This window comes from Trifolium pratense, linkage group LG3 (genome assembly GCF_020283565.1).
Source record: "Trifolium pratense cultivar HEN17-A07 linkage group LG3, ARS_RC_1.1, whole genome shotgun sequence".
Lineage (NCBI taxonomy): Eukaryota > Viridiplantae > Streptophyta > Magnoliopsida > Fabales > Fabaceae > Trifolium > Trifolium pratense.
Window position 1 is genome coordinate 33,664,497 of NC_060061.1, and position 20,033 is coordinate 33,684,529.

The 20,033-nt window shown below is 33.2% G+C and overlaps 2 protein-coding genes across 2 annotated transcripts; both read right to left on the reverse strand.

The window, feature by feature from the left end:
- Positions 1–917: 917 nt before the first annotated feature.
- On the reverse strand, positions 918–2,651 carry LOC123918703 (glucan endo-1,3-beta-glucosidase 5-like). The gene is made up of 2 exons (XM_045970827.1): positions 2,287–2,651; positions 918–2,067 (listed from the first exon to the last, which is right to left on the reverse strand). The coding sequence occupies exons 1-2, from the start codon at positions 2,649–2,651 to the stop codon at positions 966–968; spliced, it is 1,467 nt and encodes a 488-aa protein (XP_045826783.1). The 3' UTR covers positions 918–965.
- A 931-nt stretch (positions 2,652–3,582) lies between these two features.
- Positions 3,583–7,390, reverse strand: LOC123918704 (protein SLOW GREEN 1, chloroplastic-like). Its single transcript, XM_045970828.1, has 4 exons — positions 6,634–7,390; positions 4,576–4,725; positions 4,111–4,191; positions 3,583–3,936 (listed from the first exon to the last, which is right to left on the reverse strand). The coding sequence occupies exons 1-4, from the start codon at positions 7,273–7,275 to the stop codon at positions 3,742–3,744; spliced, it is 1,068 nt and encodes a 355-aa protein (XP_045826784.1). The 5' UTR covers positions 7,276–7,390; the 3' UTR covers positions 3,583–3,741.
- Between the last annotated feature and the right edge of the window lie 12,643 nt (positions 7,391–20,033).

A 20,033-nucleotide genomic window follows, 5' to 3' on the forward strand; every position in this document is an offset into this window, starting at 1 on the left:
TATTTTCTTAAATGGTACCGTATGAAGAGTTTGGTGAGAAAGCTTTTAAGAAGAAAATGACTACACTTGAGAATTGAGATTGTTGATGACCGTGGGAACATATGAAATTGTATTCTCATATGTGGTTCTTTTCCATACAAGCATTATAAAATTAGTGGCAAGTGGAATAGATTGGTGGCGGCATGGAGAATTGCTATGGGTATTTTCGCATGGTCAGTTATATGTTGCTGTGTCAAGAGTCACATCGATAAATGGTTGGAAGATTTTAATCGTTGATGATAACAGCAATCTTACAAATACCACTTCAAATGTCGTTTATAAAGAAATTTTTCGTAATTTATAGGATTGTTTGTACTTTCATATTTATGTAAGTTGGTGGAAATAAATTAGACAATAAATATTTTTGATTTATACGCGTATGAATTATTTTGTTTATTAGTCAAAATAGATATAATAGAATTGATCTACAATTTTTGACCCGTGCAAACGTACGGGCATGGTGACTAGTTATATGCAATGTCCTTACCAACTAAACTATGCACACGAGGTCTTACACCTAATCTTTAATACTACCTTCATCCCAATATATAAGAGTATAAGACCTTTTGCGAAAATTTGTTGTTTCATTTTATAAGACCCTTTTTAAAGTTCAAGATGAAGTAATTAAATTTTCACAAAAATACCCCTAATTAAATGAATAGAAATAAAAGATCAATGTTTCTATCTCTTAATAATTGAAGAGTAATTTTAAAAAAATGGTGTACATATTGACAAATTTAATGCAAAAAAGTACTTTTATTAATTCATATATTTTTGCCAAAACAGTCTTATAAATTGAGACAACTAACCAAAAGAAATTACAACAAGGTTAAAAATCCCACCAAATACACAAACATGGCATATCTACATTATTAATCAATCATGCTCCAATGATATATATACCATCAACATAAATTTTATTAAATTCACAATGTTATAAAAAATAATGACAATCCAATTAAAAGGATTGTCACCATACGCATTGATGTTACTATAACTCCGCTGCTCTCAATTTCTATAGGGAATAAGCATGTTCCCTTTGATGGATCCTCTGTTACAATACTACCCATTCCATTAAAATCACATGCCTCAACACTTTGATCTCTTGCTTGAAAAAATTGGTTAAAAGCATAAGATGCATTACCAGCTAATCCCAAATTATCACAAGTACAACCATATCCTAAACTTGTACAGTCAGCACCAGCACAAGCATAGTCTAATGCCCCTGGCACCAAAGAATAATTCTTAACATCTGCGCTTAGGACACACCATTTATGTTCTTGGTACTTAACACCTTTTGCTTCTTGTGGCCATTTTTCTTCTCCGTTACCAGAAAAATCTATAGGAAACTTCGCCTTTCCATCGTAGCGAAAAATTCCCCAATGACGTTCGAAAAAACCAGGTGCAATACTCTTTAAATCCTCATCAAAAAGAGAAAATAGATAAGCATCCATTGGTCCGGGGAGCATCGGAGTTCCTTTTTTGCTAGCCATGTTTTTAAGAAATCCTTGGTAAAATCTTTTTGCATTGTTAGCATTAGCATGTTTGTTACCATCAGTTGGCCAACCAATTTCACCAACAACAATTTTAAGGTCTCCATAACCGGCCTTTTTTAATGCCCAAACAAGAGTATCTAAATTTGCATCAAACACATTGCTATATTGTGTATTATTGTCACTAATTGTCATGCTTTGGTTATCAAAGAATGCAAAATCTTCTGGAAAACCTTCACTTTGATATAGACTTAGGAAAGGGTATATGTTGACGAGAAATGGCGAATTCCTTTCGTGTAGAAATTCAAGTATTTGTTTAATAACATCACGAATGTCATCTCGAAAATCTCCATCTGATGGTTTGTTTGAATTAGACGCATAAACATCTGCATTCAAAGCTGTAGTCACCTTTACTATGTCTCCATGCCCAGCCTTATCAAGAGCTTTTTGAATATTTTGCATAGCCGGGAATGTTGTCTGCACATATGCAGAGCCATAACTTTTCAAGAATGGTTCATTTCCAACTGATACGTATCTGCAATAACACAAGAAACAAAACTCAAATATTTTTTCAAACAAAATAAATATCATTATTATTAATTTTTTTTTCCTTCTCTAATTTTTCTATAAATAAAATAAATAAATTTATTATATTGTTATGATGTCATCAATGCAAAAATATATAACTGTGGTGTCTATTGTATAGGAAAATAACATTATACATGCATGCGCACGAGCACACACACACACACACCTGATATTCACACCCCCATTATGAAGATGTTTGGTGACATTTATTTTTACCCAATCTTCTGCATCCGAACTACTGCTAGCAAATTTACTCAGTTGATCATTAGGAATTCCGACCATGACTTCAATGTCCATACCAGAAAAAGCCTTAACGATCCAAGAATCTGCATCAAAAAGTTTTACCTTCTTAATTCCATTGTCTCTCAACATATTTGCAACAATGCTAGGACTCATAGGGTGTGATGCAAGAGCACCCCAATTGATACCAAGACCTGGTATAGATTCTGCTCCTTGGACACATTTTAGGGTGCCATAAGCTAGGACAAGTATGAAACAAATTGCTCCTATGGAGAATTGAACTCGAGCCATTGGTGTTGAGTTTCAAGCCAAATTGTAGAAGTGGTAATTTATTGATTGTAACAATTGAATTCATGAGGTTTATATATTAATAAAATGTTAAGTATATAACGAAAATAATTTATTACAACTAGAATTACAACATTTTAAGCCAATATGGTTTATGCTTAGATGTATCATTAGTTACAATGTCTAAGTTTAGTGTACTATTCTAAAAGTTGGATAGTCGTTTAACTCGTTTATTTTCTAACTGTAGTTTTCATTCATTATAATATACAGGAAATGAACGGTTAAATTAACAAGAAAAAAAAAAACTAAATTATATTACTTCTAGGCATATATATCCTTTGGTTACTTTTTTCCCCGGTTTTGATAAATAAATTAATGTATAGTTTAGACTTTTATTTTGGGCCAAATGTATAGTATATAAATTCAAATTGATTAGAGTAACCAATATGATTTTTTAATTTTTTTTTATCATAACCAGTTTTCTTATAGGACATAATTCATAATACATCAAAATGTTTACAAAGCACTTTTTTTTAATGAATATTACAAAGCATTTTTTTTTAATGAATATTACAAAGCACGTTTAATGGACCTAAACATATATCCGTTATGCTACACCATGTTGGTTTCACAATACATTGTTTATCTTAAATATAGCAGCAATTAAGAGAAGGGGCCACAATAGGCGGCAAAGCTTCCCCTCAAGAGCCGGGTAGGATCACAATAGGCGACAAAGCTCTCACTCAAAAGATTTAACCACTACTGTATTCTCAGGGCTGAATTCGAACCTAAGATCTGTTAAGTTGGAAGAGACTCTCACCATCTCATCCATGTGTTCTTGGGTAACAAAGGGCGTTAGATACTGTGTTGTTGGTATTTCTTTAATATAAAAATTAGTTTTCAAACATTTCTCAATCAACAGAACAAATTAGAATGATTCAAAAGGTTGTGCCAAGATAAATTATCATATTTGAAAATTTGAAATGCACTACAAGGGCTGAAAAAACAAAATCATGTTACACATTCTATTATATCATTAAAGTAGTCTAACCTTTTGCTTTTACAAGAGTGAGCTACTGCATTGCATTACTAATTATTTTCCTATTTTTTGGTCAGAAAATTGATTTCCGAGTTCCCTCTGAAACTGTACTCGGGATGTTCCTTTTGCTGCTAAGGTGATATCATCAAGAAATCCCCTTTGTGGAAACTCTTTAGGCACAAGAGCTTCATATGTTTCAAACTGCTGTGCAGCTTCCTCCTTTTTATCCAGAAGACTGTATATTATTCCCTATAACATTTTTTTTAATAAATCAATACAATAATTTCATGAATTGATCGAAATATCTTCATTCCGTGAGTAATCTCACAGCACTATATCAGAAAACTATGGCATTATCATCAATAAGAACAAATATTGAAGTTAGGGAGTATAATTGTATGCATGATTTGCAGACAAACTCACCTGGCAAAGATAAGGTCTAAAATCGCGGGGATTTTGATCGATCAAATCTTGACATCTTTTTAGGCCCTCCTCCAAGTTACCCTGCAAAGCACACAAATGATATGCTTTCCAACTAATTACCCTCAAAACTTAGGCTGTGTTTGGCTAAACAACTTAGTTAAGTACTTACACTTTACAGTATAAGCGTTTATTATATAAGTCCTTGTGTATAAAATATTTTCATAACAAAAGATAAAAAAAGTCAAATTGTTTTCGCATAAGCTGATTTCATAAGCTATCATGGAGCGTTTAAGGAAATAAGCTGAAAACAGCTTATGGCAATGTCATAATTTGTTTCCATAAGTTGTCTCAATTAGTCTCAACAGTGCTTATGCAAATAGATAAACTCAAATAAGTCAATCCAAACAGACCCTTAATAGACAAATTAAAACAGCCACATTCTTGGGTGATGGATCAGCACTTCACCTGTACAACAAGCATTTGTGCAGTTAAGATTCTTATATTTCTTTCCTCTGTAACTTTGTTTTCATTAATAGCTAACTCTAGAGCCTTGTTCAGCATTTCAAACACAGCAGCAGGACCCTCGTTGTTTTTGTTCATCACCGTAGCCAGACCCTGTAAACAACAGAGTATTACACATCTCAAGCACAACAAACAAATGATGTGCCTTAGTAACTTGAGTTCATGATATATGGTATGATAATAGAAATAATTTGTTTAATGTCACCACAAAATGCCGTCAAAGAAGAATCCAGTAGGTCTTCAAATCTGAATCTAAATTAAAATGAAAGATTTTTTTCAACTGGTATGATCAAATCCTACCTAAAGAACGAATAACAATTAACAAGGCCAAAGCAAAAAAATACTTCAATACTATGTATGGACAGTATAGTACAAAAATAAGACAAGAAGCTTGTTAAAACAAGAAATAAACAAGCTTAGTGGAAACAAGGCGCAATGACTCATATCCATCCAGTGAAACAGCCCATGTATAATATTCTGCATATTGATTGATTATCGCATGCCTAATACTTAGTCCTTTTACGATATAAAATATGAAACTAAAAAATTTTCCTTTTGGGGTTAAACTGAGAAAGGAGGAACGTGACGAAGTTGACAATTGTTTGGGGAATGAAACTGAAGATTTACATATATTATCCCATCAGTGATTTTAGTTTAGAGGTATTTTAAAAATTACAGTGTGTAAATCAGAATATAACATCATATAAATTTACAATCACAGGCCTCATCCCAATTTACAAGGCTTTTGGATGTCGATATTAATGTACACAAGCACAACCTCACTCTGAAACAATATACAGAACTCATATCTGTTTTCTATACTATTAAGGAATGAACACCATGAAATACAAATTTACGAACTCAGGGACGATATCAAATGAACTAGCATGTTAACGTGCAATCATTATTATATTTCCATAAAGAATAACCGAGGACTTATCTCTTTTGCACCATAACAATGTTTTTAGATAAGCACTTCTAATAAGCATGATTACCAGCAAGACAGTATGTGTGGGTAAACAACTTAACTAAGTGTTTATATTATATGCGGCTGCGGTTATCATATAAGTACTTATGTATATCCTATTTCTGTAACAAAAGATAAAATAAAGTCAAATAATTTTCATGTAACCTATAAATTGTTTTCATAAACTATTCTAGATAGCTTATGGAAATAAGTTGAAAACAACTTATGGACATGTTATAAGTTTTTTCATAAGTTATCTGAAACACCACAAGTGCTTATGTCAGTAGATAAGTTTACAATCAGGGACGATATCAAATGAACTAGCATGTTAACGTGCAATCATTATTATATTTCCATAAAGAATAACCGAGGACTTATCTCTTTTGCACCATAACAATGTTTTTAGATAAGCACTTCTAATAAGCATGATTACCGGCAAGACAGTATGTGTGGGTAAACAACTTAACTAAGTGTTTATATTATATGCGGCTGCGGTTATCATATAAGTACTTATGTATATCCTATTTCTGTAACAAAAGATAAAATAAAGTCAAATAATTTTCATGTAACCTATAAGTTGTTTTCATAAACTATTCTAGATAGCTTATGGAAATAAGTTGAAAACAACTTATGGACATGTTATAAGTTTTTTCATAAGTTATCTGAAACACCACAAGTGCTTATGTCAGTAGATAAGTTCATATAAGTCAATCTAACAATTCTAAGTTTCTGATCCCTCATTATCTACATTAAACCTAAACAAAACATTCCCCTCCATCCACCTTTTTAATCACAATCAATATTCAAACTTTCAGCAGAAAATGAAGCACAGACACTCCTTTTTTGTAACTAACTTATAGGCGTGCCCCGGTGTCGGACACCGACACGACACCAATACTTATATTAGACCAAATTATCTCATTTTCTCAAATTATTATCGGTGTCAACGTGTCAGTGTCCGTGCTTCATATGCGCCAACAACATGAAAAAATTCAATCAAAACAAAAAGAGATATATAGATTAAGAAACATTACATGCAAAGCTCTAACAAGAAGAGGCCTAGTCTCCAAGATTTCTGAATACACTCTTTTAGCTTTACTCAAATACCCCATTGTTTCATAACACAATGCAAGCAAAAGCCTCCACTCAACTTCATTTGGTTCCAAATCAATCAACTTCTTCATAAATTTCTCAGCTTCCTTACATTTCCCTCTCCTAAGTTTCCCATACACAACCACTTTAACAGCCTCAACATTTCTTGGATCATTCTCCAAAACTCTCTCATTCATTTCATCCTCATTGCTTTTCCCTTCTACAGTTTTCTTCTCCTTCTCTTTCAAAATTTCAGCAGAATCAACAGAAGGTACTGAAACTGCAAAAGCGATTCTTCGGTTGAAACAACAACCCATGAAAATAAACGACCCAATAAGAAAAAATGCTATCTTTTGTGAAATGAAGTTGGAAAAAGTTGTTTGAGGTGAGAAAATTGTTGAGGGTGTGAATGGGGTGCGAGAACAAGTGCAGAGTGATAAATGAGTGGAACGAAATTTGGATGAGTGAAGTGAAAGTGATAGGGGTTTGTTGCAGATATGAATTGGTGGAAGAAGAAGTGGTTTGGGGAATTTTGATTGGAATTGGGAATAGATGAAGAGAGTGGTGGTTGCGGTAGAAGTCATGGTATTGTACTGGCCGGAGACTTAGTCGCCGGCGGTCGACGCCGTTTTGAGATAGAAAGACGCTCTTTTTTTTCGAGTAAAAACTTTGGTTAGTGTCATTTTACAAATAAGGCTTAATTAGTAAAATGGTCCCTTAAAGACATTTTTGATTTCAGATTGGTCCCTTAAAGAAAAAAAGGTCCAAATAGGTCCCTTAAAGAAAAAAAAGTCCGAATAGGTCCCTTAAAGACATCTCCGTTAATCAATAGGACTAAACTGATTAACGGAGATGTCTTTAAGGGACCTATTCGGACTTTTTTTTCTTTAAGGGACCTATTTGGGCCTTTTTTTCTTTAAGGGACCAATCTGAAACCAAAAATGTCTTTAAGGGACCATTTTACTAATTAAGCCTACAAATAACATTGTAACTCATACGAATTTTACAAAATCGACCGTTGGATTGAAACATTATATCAGATGATGCATAGAAATTTTTAGAAAAATTGAAAATTATTTGACATGTTATTGAGATTCGTCAAAATTAACGATTTGTGAGTTTTATTAAATACCGTTAATTTTGATGGGTCTCAATAATCTATATGATATAATCTTTCAATTCAACAGTCGATTTTGTAAAATTCGTATTCGTTATAATATTATCCAAAACTTGTGCATCGTACACCACATAACCACTTGTTCATGTTAGCTTAACCTTTATTTGAATTGTAGTTATGCAATTACTTGTTTTAACATTCTCATCTAGAAATTTGAATACGATGGTATGATCAGGATTCGAATTACGACCCCTGCATATATGTTCAACGTCTCTGTCAATTCAACTAAGCTCGTAGGACCGTAAGACTAAATCTAAACCAAAAATAATACAATGACCAACAAAAAGCACTATAATCACTTATATGCAGAGATTATTATGGCTATGCTTCATTATCTTTTAAGTATATGTACAATATGATAAAATATATAATTTATTTATGATCAATTTTGTGTATTTAAAGTAAATTATTCATAATTTCAAGTCATTATATTCATAAAATATAAACATATATTCATATAAACAAATTGTGTTGCCAAAAAAATATTTTTGCTACAAAGAAAATCCTTATAGACATGGATGCAGATCTCCTGCAATAAATTTTCATATTGTTTTCACACAATTTCCAATCTTAATCGTTGATTACAGATCGTAAATTTTAGATCGAACAACTGATATAAAACAGCGTCAAAACTGTGGGAAAAAAACTTGAAAATTTATACACAAAAACCACCTTACACTCTAAAATTTTCTAGTCGTCCTCTTCTTTAGGTATTTGAAGGTTAGGAGAAAATTGGGCCCTACCATCACGAAGTATTGTTACCTCTTAAAATCTTTATTTTTACCGTATTTTCTTTTTTGACATAGCCTCAAAGTCTTTGTTTTTTGAGATTTGTTTGATTCAAAATTCTAAACACCTGAAGGTTTGTACATTACTTATCTTTGCCATTATAAGTTACTGTTTTTTATTTGACAAGACCGAATTTAATTAAAATACTTTTTTTTTTTTACATTAATGTCTTTTTTACAACAATAAATTTAATTCATTTCATTAATCAAATTGTTATCAATAAAATAAAAAATCAGCTAAAAATCAGAGCGACTAATTATAGAATAGACCAATACTTTGAATCACGCCCTGCTGTGCGCTGCAGTACCTGCTATTGTTGCTCTTCTAGTGAGCCTTGAACCACCGTCCATTCTTGCCACTTATGTGCCACTTGCATCCCAACTTGTTGGGCACTTAATTGTTCCGATTTTGCCATATAATTGTTGGAATATTTTATATTATTTAATTATTATATTCCAATAATTATTATGTGGGCATATATATTTATATTAATTATATTAGCTATTTATCAATTAAGAGCCTAAATTGATTAAGTGATCAAATAAAGTTAAAAGGCTATTAGATTTCTATTTAGAATTGATTAATTAATTATTTAATTAGTTAGATATGGGCTCAAATGGGTGGATGTCAGGATGGCCCATTTCGGGATAATGGGAACCCTAATGGGCCATCACCCTATATAAGGCTATGGTCCCCAATACACCGTACAAAAGCAAACACTCTCTTCTCCCCCATCTGAAGAGAATCAAGGCATCAGGGTACCGGTTGAGGAAGAACCAATCTAGCCACCATCTCTTTGTGTTTCAGGATCACTGCAAAAGAACTTTTCATCATGGATCCAGGTATTCCTAAAGATCATCTTGTCGATCCTATAATTTTATACATGTTTCTATGACTATTTTGTTTCCGCACTAAAGTATATGTCATAATATGTTGAACATGTATATGTGTTTAATCCTAATTTAGTGATTTAAGTCTAACAATTGGTATCAGAGCAGGACATGCTTGATCCTTATGAATATCTATATTTTCAATCATATTTGGTTTAATGTTATATCGATTGACTGTGTGTATATGAGCATATGATTGCATTTCTGTTTCGTTTATAATCTGCAGAATAAAATATACATGAGGTTGTGTTTAACTATTTTATTTTGCGGTTTCACGTGTACTGTCAATTTTGAAAGGATTAACTATATTGTTTTTTTTTTCGGTTGGTGTTGTTTTTTGTTTGGATAAACATGGCCGTATAGTTTTCTGCAAAATAAAATATGATTATGGTTATGTTTTTTATTTATTTTATTTTGCCGTTTTCTTATATATGATTAAGTGGTGTTTTGTAAATATGTGTATGTTGTCACTCATGGATCCAGAGTTTTTTTTTCATAGGTTGTGAATTGCAATTTTCCCTGTGGTCTTGACAGTCTTTAAATTTTGGTATATATATGATATGATACTTATCTATGTGCATATATACATTTACATATTCTTGTTTGGTTCTCTGGATAAATCCTTTGTAGCTACAGTACACGTATCTTGTTTAAATTTAAATTATTTTATTGTTTTACAAATCAAGTTGATCCAGTATTGTTGTTCAATACTGTGTTATGTGTGTTACTGCTTTAACTTGTTTTTTCAATTGATACTGTGGAAAAGTGACAATTTTAAATATTTTGGTGAATCGGTGCCAAAGTTTCTTTTATTTTTTATCAACCGGTGGTCTTCTGCAGTTGATTTATTTTCAGAAAATAAATGATAAATTGATATAAGTTTAATTTGTTTCACTTGGTTATAATTTTTTTTTAAAAAAACAAATTAACATATTTGATTTGGTTTCCAAATATGAGTATCAGTTACTATTTTGTTATCAATTTCTTTCCGTAAAGATACAAATGAATTATTGTCAATTATGGTCTTTAATTGTCAAAATCAGGTCACCTTAATTTTGTTTTGATTCATTGGTATTCAATAATTGTCTTATATGAATCATTTTCTGTCCATTTAATTAGTTTTGACCGATCATATTTCTCTCATTTAATTAAATTCAACTTCAGTGGCCAATTTTTATTTAATGGTACTTATTATTTTGAGAAACCATGGTTCCGATGGCTATTTTGTACTCAATTAAATTTTATTGTGAACAATGAATAGTAACGAGTATTATTTTTCTTACCACGTAGCAGTACACTTTGAGCACAATTAGTGTGCTTGGTTCACTTTAATAAGTAACAATTTGCTTGCCATCGTCATTCATATTTAATTATGTAAATGGTTATTCTTGGATTTATTTTAACTTTGCTACAGACGAAAATAAATTCAATGTGTTTGTACAGTACCTTTCCTTCCCCTACGTACTGCTTATGTTTGTTGAGCATAATTTTATGTGCTTATTTAATTTCAATTAACCTTAACTGATGATGTTTCTTTCATTTGATTAAATTCAACAGTGGCTAATTTTGATTCATTGGTATTTGTTATTTTGAGAAACTATATCAGTGGTTATTTGGATTCATTTCAATTTCACTATTATTATAAAGTAAAATCAATTGGATTTGTATCCTTCTGTTCTTTCCCACCGTGTACACTTATGTGCACTAGAGCACAATTAGTGTGCACTTTTATGAAAGAAATTAGTTACTTATCTCATACCCCATGAGTGCAACCAGCGTGCTGGTTTGTGCTTGAAATAAACACAGTTTTGTGTTTAGGTTCTTAGTTTAATAGTCATGCGGTTATTAAATAAATAGATAACATACAATTTTGACATTACATTTGTAGGTAATGTTTATGTGAATTTTAAGACCTTCCCATTTAATTTATTAAATTAAAATGTCTAATAATTTTAGTTGAGTTGGTTGAAACAACATGTTGCAAAAGTAATCTCTGTTGCGTAAATTTGATTCAATTGAAATTATAAAAGATGTAGTATGTAATTGTTCATGCGAGCTGTTTAAGTCGGCCAAAAGGAAGACACAGTTTGGCCGAACAATTGCATACCTGTGATGATAAATATGTGGTAATTATTAAGTTTTTTTTTCTCCATGTGGGTAATGGTTGGTGTCAAAGACGCACATTATCTGACAGGACTTATTACCAATATTTGATCATTGCGTGAGAGTACCGTTTACAGTTAATTCTTGCAATCAAAGATTGGGAATTAATGGTGTGCTTGGTATCTTGTTTGGGTCTTATTTAATTTGCATATAAAGACTATTGTGCATGTCCATATGGTTATTTGATGACATGCCTACTAATGTTATTATATGTTTATTGTTCTCTTTTCGATCCAGTTGCTGCTGCCACCGCTCCTAATTTCACTGCTCAAACCAACTCTATCTCTGTGCTAAGTGGGACTAACTTTAAGAGGCTAAAGAAAACTGCGGGAAATTTTTTCCAGAACAAGAAAACAAGGGAACAATCTAAGGAGTCCACATGTTTCTTCTGCAAGAAGGCTGGACACATGAAGAAAGATTGTTCCAAGTACGCCTCATGGCGTGAAAAGAAGGGTAATTTTCTCACTTTTGTTTGTTCTGAAATTAATTTAGTTTCTGTACCTAAGGATACTTGGTGGGTAGATTCTGGTGCTACTACTCACATTAGTATGTCCATGCAAGGCTGCCTGTGGAGCCGTCCGCCAAGTGATGCTGAAAGATTCATCTATGTGGGCGATGGCAATAAAGTTGCAGTTGAGGCTATTGGGACTTTTAGATTACTGTTAAAGACCGGTTTTCATTTGGATTTGGTTGAGACTTTTGTTGCTCCGTCTATTAGACGGAACTTAATTTCTATTTCTATTTTGGACAAATCTGGTTATACTTGTTCATTTGGAAATAATAAATTTAGTCTCTCATATGATTCAAATGTTGTTGGTTACGGTTCTTTGAATGATAATCTTTATATGCTTGATATTGAATGTCCTTATAACAAAATAATGCAAGTAGAGTCACATGGTACGAAACGAAAATTAAATGAGAATTCTGCCACTTTATGGCATAAGCGATTAGGTCATATCTCTAAACAGAGAATTCAGCGGCTTATGTCAGACGGTATTCTTGGATCCCTTGACTTGTCGGACTTTCAAGTCTGCATTCAGTGTATCAAGGGTAAGCAAACAAACAAAAGGAATTTTCATGCCGAAAGAGCTAAGGATGTCTTAGAACTAATTCATACCGATATATGTGGTCCTTTCCCTTCAGGTTCTTGGAATGGACAACGGTATTTTATTACGTTCATAGACGATTACTCGAGGTACGGCTACCTTTATTTGATTCATGAGAAATCTCAATCTATGGACGTGTTCAAGTCATTCAAAGCTGAAGTCGAACTTCAACTTGGAAAGAAAATTAAGGCTATCAAGTCTGACCGTGGTGGTGAATACTATGGTCGGTATGATGGATCAGGGGAACAACGTCCAGGGCCCTTCGCGCTTTTCCTCGATGAGTGTGGAATTGTTCCGCAATACACAATGCCGGGAAAACCCAGCATGAATGGAGTTGCAGAACGACGAAACCGGACTCTTAAGGATATGGTAAGGAGTATGATTAGTCATTCTTCTCTACCAGAGTCATTTTGGGGAGAGGCATTAAAGACCGCAGTTTATATCCTTAATAGAGTACCTAGTAAAGCAGTAGCTAAGACCCCTTATGAGCTATGGACTGGGAAAAAGCCCAGCATTAGGCACTTGCACATTTGGGGATGTCCAGCTGAAGCGAGACCCTATAGGCCTCATGAAGGTAAGTTGGACGCAAAGACAATTAGCTGCTATTTTATAGGGTATGCCGAACGCTCTTACGGGTATAAGTTTTATAACCCCATCACTAGAACAATTTTTGAAACGGGAAATGCAAGATTCCTTGAGGATGTAGAGTTTGGAGGGGAAGGAAACATAAGGAGTGTTGTCTTTGATGAAGAAACTGTTACTGACAATGATCAAGTCTTTGTACCTATTGTTGTTCCAGAAACAGATCCAGAAATTAACAATGATGTTATTCCTAACATCCCTCAAAAACAAGACAACGCTGAGTTTCTTCCTCAAGCACCACCTATAGTTCAAACTCAACAACCTCAAGGGCTGCCATTAAGAAGATCCACTAGAGAGAGGAAGTGTCCAATTTCGGATGATTATGTTATATTTCTTCAAGAACATGAGGATGACATTGGTTTGACTGAGGATGATCCCATTAACTTTAGTCAAGCTATGCGAAGTTCAAACTCTCTTAAGTGGATTGATGCCATGAAGGATGAGATGAAATCGATGACTGACAATGATGTTTGGGATCTCGTTAAATTACCCGAAGGAAAGAAACCCATTGGTTGTAAATGGATATTTAAAACCAAAAGGGATTCAAAGGGTAACATTGAGAGATATAAAGCTCGTCTTGTCGCCAAAGGTTTTACTCAGAAGGAAGGCATTGATTATAAAGAGACTTTCTCTCCGGTTTCTTCGAAAGACTCTCTTAGAATTATAATGGCATTAGTAGCTCATTTTGATTTAGAGCTGCATCAGATGGATGTAAAGACTGCGTTTCTAAATGGAAACATTGATGAAACAATACATATGGTGCAGCCAGAAAATTTTGTGTCAGGAGACCCAAAGTCTATGGTTTGCAAACTTAAGAAATCCATCTATGGCCTTAAACAGGCTTCCCGTCAATGGTATTACAAATTTCATCAAGTTATATCCTCCTTTGGTTTTGAGGCTAATCCTGTTGATGATTGCATATACCAAAAGTTCAGTGGGAGTAAATTCGTTTTCTTGGTATTATATGTAGATGATATCCTTTTGGCAAGCAACAATATAGGCTTATTGCATGAAACCAAGAGATTTCTCACAAAGAATTTTGAGATGAAAGATCTTGGGGACGCCTCCTTTGTCTTAGGAATTCGAATACTTAGAGATCGCTCTCAAGGTATTTTGGGATTGTCACAAAGGAGCTATATTGATACAGTTTTGGATAGATTCTCCATGAAAGACAGTAAACCAGGAGACACACCCGTTGCTAGAGGAGACAAATTTAGTCTTAATCAGTGCCCCACTACGGATCTTGAAAAGAAAGAGATGCATAAAATTCCTTACGCTTCGGCTGTGGGGAGTCTTATGTATGCTCAAGTTTGTACTCGTCCCGACTTAGCATTCATTGTAGGAGTTCTTGGCAGATATTTGAGCAACCCTGGTATGCAGCACTAGATAGCAGTAAAGCGTGTATTGCGCTACCTGAAGAGAACTAGAGACTTCGTACTCACTTATCGGAAGTCAGATAATTTGGAGATCATTGGGTATTCTGACTCTGATTATGCGGGATGCCCGGATAGTAAACGTTCCACATCTGGTTACATCTTCCTCTTGGCTGGAGGAGCCATTTCTTGGAAGTCTGCCAAACAGTCTTTAGTGGCTCCCTCTACCATGGCGGCAGGGTTTGTGGCTTGCTTTGAGGCATCAAATCATGCGAATTGGCTGCGGAACTTTGTCACAGGCCTACGCATCATTGAGAGCATCGAGAGGCCATTGAAGATTTATTGTGACAATAGTGCAGCTGTGCTCTACTCCAACAACAATATGAGTTCCACAAAGTCGAAATTTATCGACATCAAGTATCTTGTTGTGAAAGAGAGAGTTCAGGAGAAACAACTTTTGATAGAACATATAGGGACAGACTTAATGCTAGCTGATCCACTAACCAAAGGTTTAACGCCTAAGGCTTTTCATGGGCATGTTGCTCGCATGGGTCTTGGTTTTGAGATTGCCTTAGATTAGTGGGAGTCTTTTCCTTATTTGTATTATGTTCTATATATTTTGGTTTCAATTTTGGTACAAACATTATGTTATGTTTGATTTTCTGCAGAAATAAAACTTATTATAAGATATTATTGTTATAACAATATTAAGTTTTTGGTTATGTGCAAATATTTTTATTTTGAATTGCACCTAAGGAACTTCAGTTTGATCTCAATAAAGACTTCAGTTGGACCAGTTGGAAATAGGCATGATTTAGATATCACATTGCATGAAATTTCCATGCCACTCATCCATATCGATCTATGTCATCAAATACATTGATGTGGTGGTCATCGGGGTTCCGTCACGTTATATGTCAGTGACGACAGCCGCGGTGGTCCCATTGTTGATGTATGAGGTGGACCAGATTGTAAAGTTGAAATCTAAAGATAAATAACATTCGGATGCGCGCCTAAAGAACTATGATATAATTATTAACATATATTGCCCAAGTGGGAGATTGTTGGAATATTTTATATTATTTAATTATTATATTCCAATAATTATTATGTGGGCATATATATTTATATTAATTATATTAGCTATTTATCAATTAAGAGCCTAAATTGATTAAGTGATCAAATAAAGTTAAAAGGCTATTAGATTTCTATTTAGAATTGATTAATTAATTATTTAATTAGTTAGATATGGGCTCAAATGGGTGGATGTCAGGATGGCCCATTTCGGGATAATGGGAACCCTAATGGGCCATCACCCTATATAAGGCTATGGTCCCCAATACACCGTACAAAAGCAAACACTCTCTTCTCCCCCATCTGAAGAGAATCAAGGCATCAGGGTACCGGTTGAGGAAGAACCAATCTAGCCACCATCTCTTTGTGTTTCAGGATCACTGCAAAAGAACTTTTCATCATGGATCCAGGTATTCCTAAAGATCATCTTGTCGATCCTATAATTTTATACATGTTTCTATGACTATTTTGTTTCCGCACTAAAGTATATGTCATAATATGTTGAACATGTATATGTGTTTAATCCTAATTTAGTGATTTAAGTCTAACAATAATAACTCACAGTAGGACTGCCATTTTGCCAGCATTTTTTTTTTATTTTCATTCCCACAAATGTCAAAAATTATTTTCATACTTTCACAACTGCAATCGGGAGGAGGATGCGATCGGAAGAGGGCTGGAACCACTTGATGTCAGAACTGACCTCCGAACCAGATTAAACTGATGGTGAAAACCATACTATGTAAATATGATTGTAAACAGACCGATATAATATTAAATAATGTTTTTTTATTTAAAAATAATAATATATTAATAAAATAATTTTTTGAAACAAAATTATTTATTAAATTTATCATAATAAAGTTTATTTAACACTTCTATTTCGATCGATAATAAAGTCAATATATTTAATTTTTATGAGACCTTGTTGATTTAAGATAAAATCCAAATATTACAGTTGGTTAAATTCTTAAAGAAATGAAAAATGGGAAATTCTACTATGGCACAATCCTAAATAAATTTAGTTTAGACACACTAACAATCAAGATTAAAAATTAAAGATAAAATAATTAAATTAATATTGATTGATGTGACATTTTTATTTTTATTTTAATTTTTTTAATTGATGTGTGCGTGCCTAAGTTTGTGCATATTACCTTTGTGCCTATAGAAGAATACCTCATGAAAAATTGGTATGAGTTTTATCATATTTTTTTGGAGGTTTTATATTTTTCTCCCAGATTTTTTTTTTCTACCGTAGATTAACGAGTCTATGACTTCTAGAGACATTTTTTCTTAGTAAATCTTTTTCTTCTGTGTGGCTCTAAAGTGTTTGTTTCGGTTGTCTTACACTTAGGCTGACCCTGGTTGTATGCTAAGAAATTGCACAAACAAAACCAAATTAGTTTGAAAATGCCGTTTAAGATTAACAATTTTAGGTTGTTTGGTTCAACAGAAAAGATAGAAGGGAGAGATTTTAATGGAAGAAGGGAAGTAACATAGTAGAACTGAGATCTTTTGTATTTTTACTGATCGCAGTCAAAATATATCAAAGAGAATTTGTATACTTCGTGGTTGAGATTGACACTGAATTGTTTCTGGTGGATTTTCAATCTCATTAACTTGTACCTGGATTTGTTATAGTAGCAGAATAACACAGTTTATCACAGTTATTAATCGCAGTCATTAATTTTAAATCACATGGTCTAAATTATTCACATAGTCAAATAATATCATCCATCGATTTAAATTGGACAATTTACATCTACAACCGCGTCTGGCGAAATTTCCCATTAACACCGGAACAATAAGGCCGGAAATGTGGAGCCTGGAGCGTGCAAGAATGTCAGGCTATCATCTAACCAACCAGCCCATCACATGCAGCTTTGGTAATTGTTAGTATTTGAACAGTCATTTTCACACAGACACTTTTACACACACGACACGACCATTATTCGCTGAGATGTGATACTTTATTCTTTTAGTAGCCAGGAGGGAATGTATACAGTTCTAGTATAGTTATAGGGTATCCTTTTAACAAATTATTGAAATAATTAATACTAAGTTTGATTCTGTTTCAACATAATTATTTTGACATCAAGTAATCAAATCTCTTGTTAATCATTAATTAGTTTATTTTAAGAATAATACTAGCAACACTCTTTAACAAATACACTCCAACACACTTTCTTTTATTTTAATAGTATTCCAAACAGAAGTTTAAAGTTTGAGGAGGATTCACAATGATGAAGAAATATTTAAATGACTTAATGGAGAATGGAGATGGAGGCCAAAACGATGAAGTATATTTGCAAACACGTCGACATTCAAGTTAGTATAAAAACTTGAGATGAGTGACACAGATTAGAAACGAGTCTTATCCCATTGTAATTGGTTGTTTATATAGTCCGGCCGATATTGGCTCGATAAATGTGGCATTAGACTTATATGTGAACATTTAACTATCATTTGAATAATATATATTGAATTTGACATAGTTCAATTGATATAAACATTGTAATATGCAGAAACTAAAATTAAATACAATTTTTTTTTTCGTCAAATAGTTTAGTGACTAAAATAAATAAATGAGTTGTTCGAAATTCGAGCTCTAGTCTGTACATATATAATGCGATATTTCTGATCTTCTTATATATTAACTTTAAAATGTGAAACATATTGGCCATTAATTAAGCTACTAAAAAAAATACACATGGTGTGATTGATCTGAAAACTATAGTCATGATTATGGATATCTCCATATTCAAAGTTGAGCTAGGATACATATTCAAGAAGTGCTGAGTTCATTCATGGAGTTGGAGAGTAAGTACGTACTACTATAGAATAAAAAGGCATGATTAAATTATCAGAGAGGTAGGATACACACAGTATTGTGTTGTCACAACTCACAAGAACATGTTATAGGGTATGTATATTACTGTAGTAGGGTATATATGGGTTGTCTCTGCCAAATATTACTGTTTGTTTCTTAGAGAATATATAGCATAGATAGGGAGAGACAAGATTGAGACAAACTATTGCATACAGACACCGACCGGGAAGGCCGTGGGGTAATCATAATCATTCCTTTCCATAAAATTATTCTTCACACATCATTTCTATTTTTATTTTACTGTGTCTGTATATAATTTTGAAATTATTTGTTAGTATAATTCTTTTTAACAGTTTTACTCAATGGATTGTCTGTTGATTCATATTACAATCCAAAGATTAAATACCTTCATCAAATTGAGCTCAGTGGAATATCTGTTGATGGCAAAATACACCTGAAAATTATCCACATGTGTACTCAAGTAATTTGAACCATGCATTTTTATCAAATATCTATATCTTCAATAGGAAAACAAAAGCTATATTGAAAATCTCAAAACATATAATATATATATTGGTTTTTCTACTCTTCCTCTCGATAATTTGAAGTATTAAGAAGTCTCATACCGGTTACGATGGTCTAAATATGTGTTTATATGTAAGGGCCGCCTCCACGATCCGTTGGACCGCTTGTTATCAGGTTTCTTATCGGGTCATCCATCATTTATATTCACGCCTCAAGCCCAATAGTGTTGATCGCAAGATGATTTGTTAAGAAATTTCACATCGATTGCGACAGAAGTTATTCTCAATAGTTGTTGGATAAATATATACAATTACAAAATCTTAAGTTTTGTTGTGAATTCTTTAAAAATCACACCAATAATCTTGATGTGTGGAGCAAATCGAATAAGCAATCAAAACGTGGAAATAGCAATAATAATCACGAACAAAAGATAAGTAATAAAACTGTAAAGAACACGAAGCAATTGTTTACCCAGTTCAGTCAAAACCGACCTACTCTGGGGGAGAGAGCCACCCTCCGTTCCACTATCAATGAAAAGCTTGATTACAACGAGATTCAATACAAAAGAGTTGCAAGAATTAGACTTCAACCCTAATTCTACCCTTTTCCCAAATCTCTTCCCGTGACCAAGAGATTTCAATGATAAGTGATTACAAGATGAAAGAATCAACACCCAAAACCTAGAGATGAACCAAGAGTAACCCTCTTAACCCTAGCCGCCGTTTTGGTGAAAGAAACCCTCAAAACTTCCTCTCAAAAAACAGAAAACG

Excerpts from the sequence above, each read along its gene's own strand:
- LOC123918703 (XM_045970827.1), bottom strand. The coding sequence starts at position 2,651 with ATGGCTCGAGTTCAATTCTCCATAGGAGCAATTTGTTTCATACTTGTC. Across the intron at positions 2,068-2,286 it reads AATGGGGGTGTGAATATCAG|ATACGTATCAGTTGGAAATG; the intron begins GTGTGTGTGTGT and ends GTGTTATTGCAG.
- LOC123918704 (XM_045970828.1), bottom strand. The coding sequence starts at position 7,275 with ATGACTTCTACCGCAACCACCACTCTCTTCATCTATTCCCAATTCCAA. Across the intron at positions 4,726-6,633 it reads TTCTTGTTAGAGCTTTGCAT|GGTCTGGCTACGGTGATGAA; the intron begins GTAATGTTTCTT and ends TGTTGTTTACAG. Across the intron at positions 3,937-4,110 it reads TTAGACCTTATCTTTGCCAG|GGAATAATATACAGTCTTCT; the intron begins GTGAGTTTGTCT and ends AAAATGTTATAG.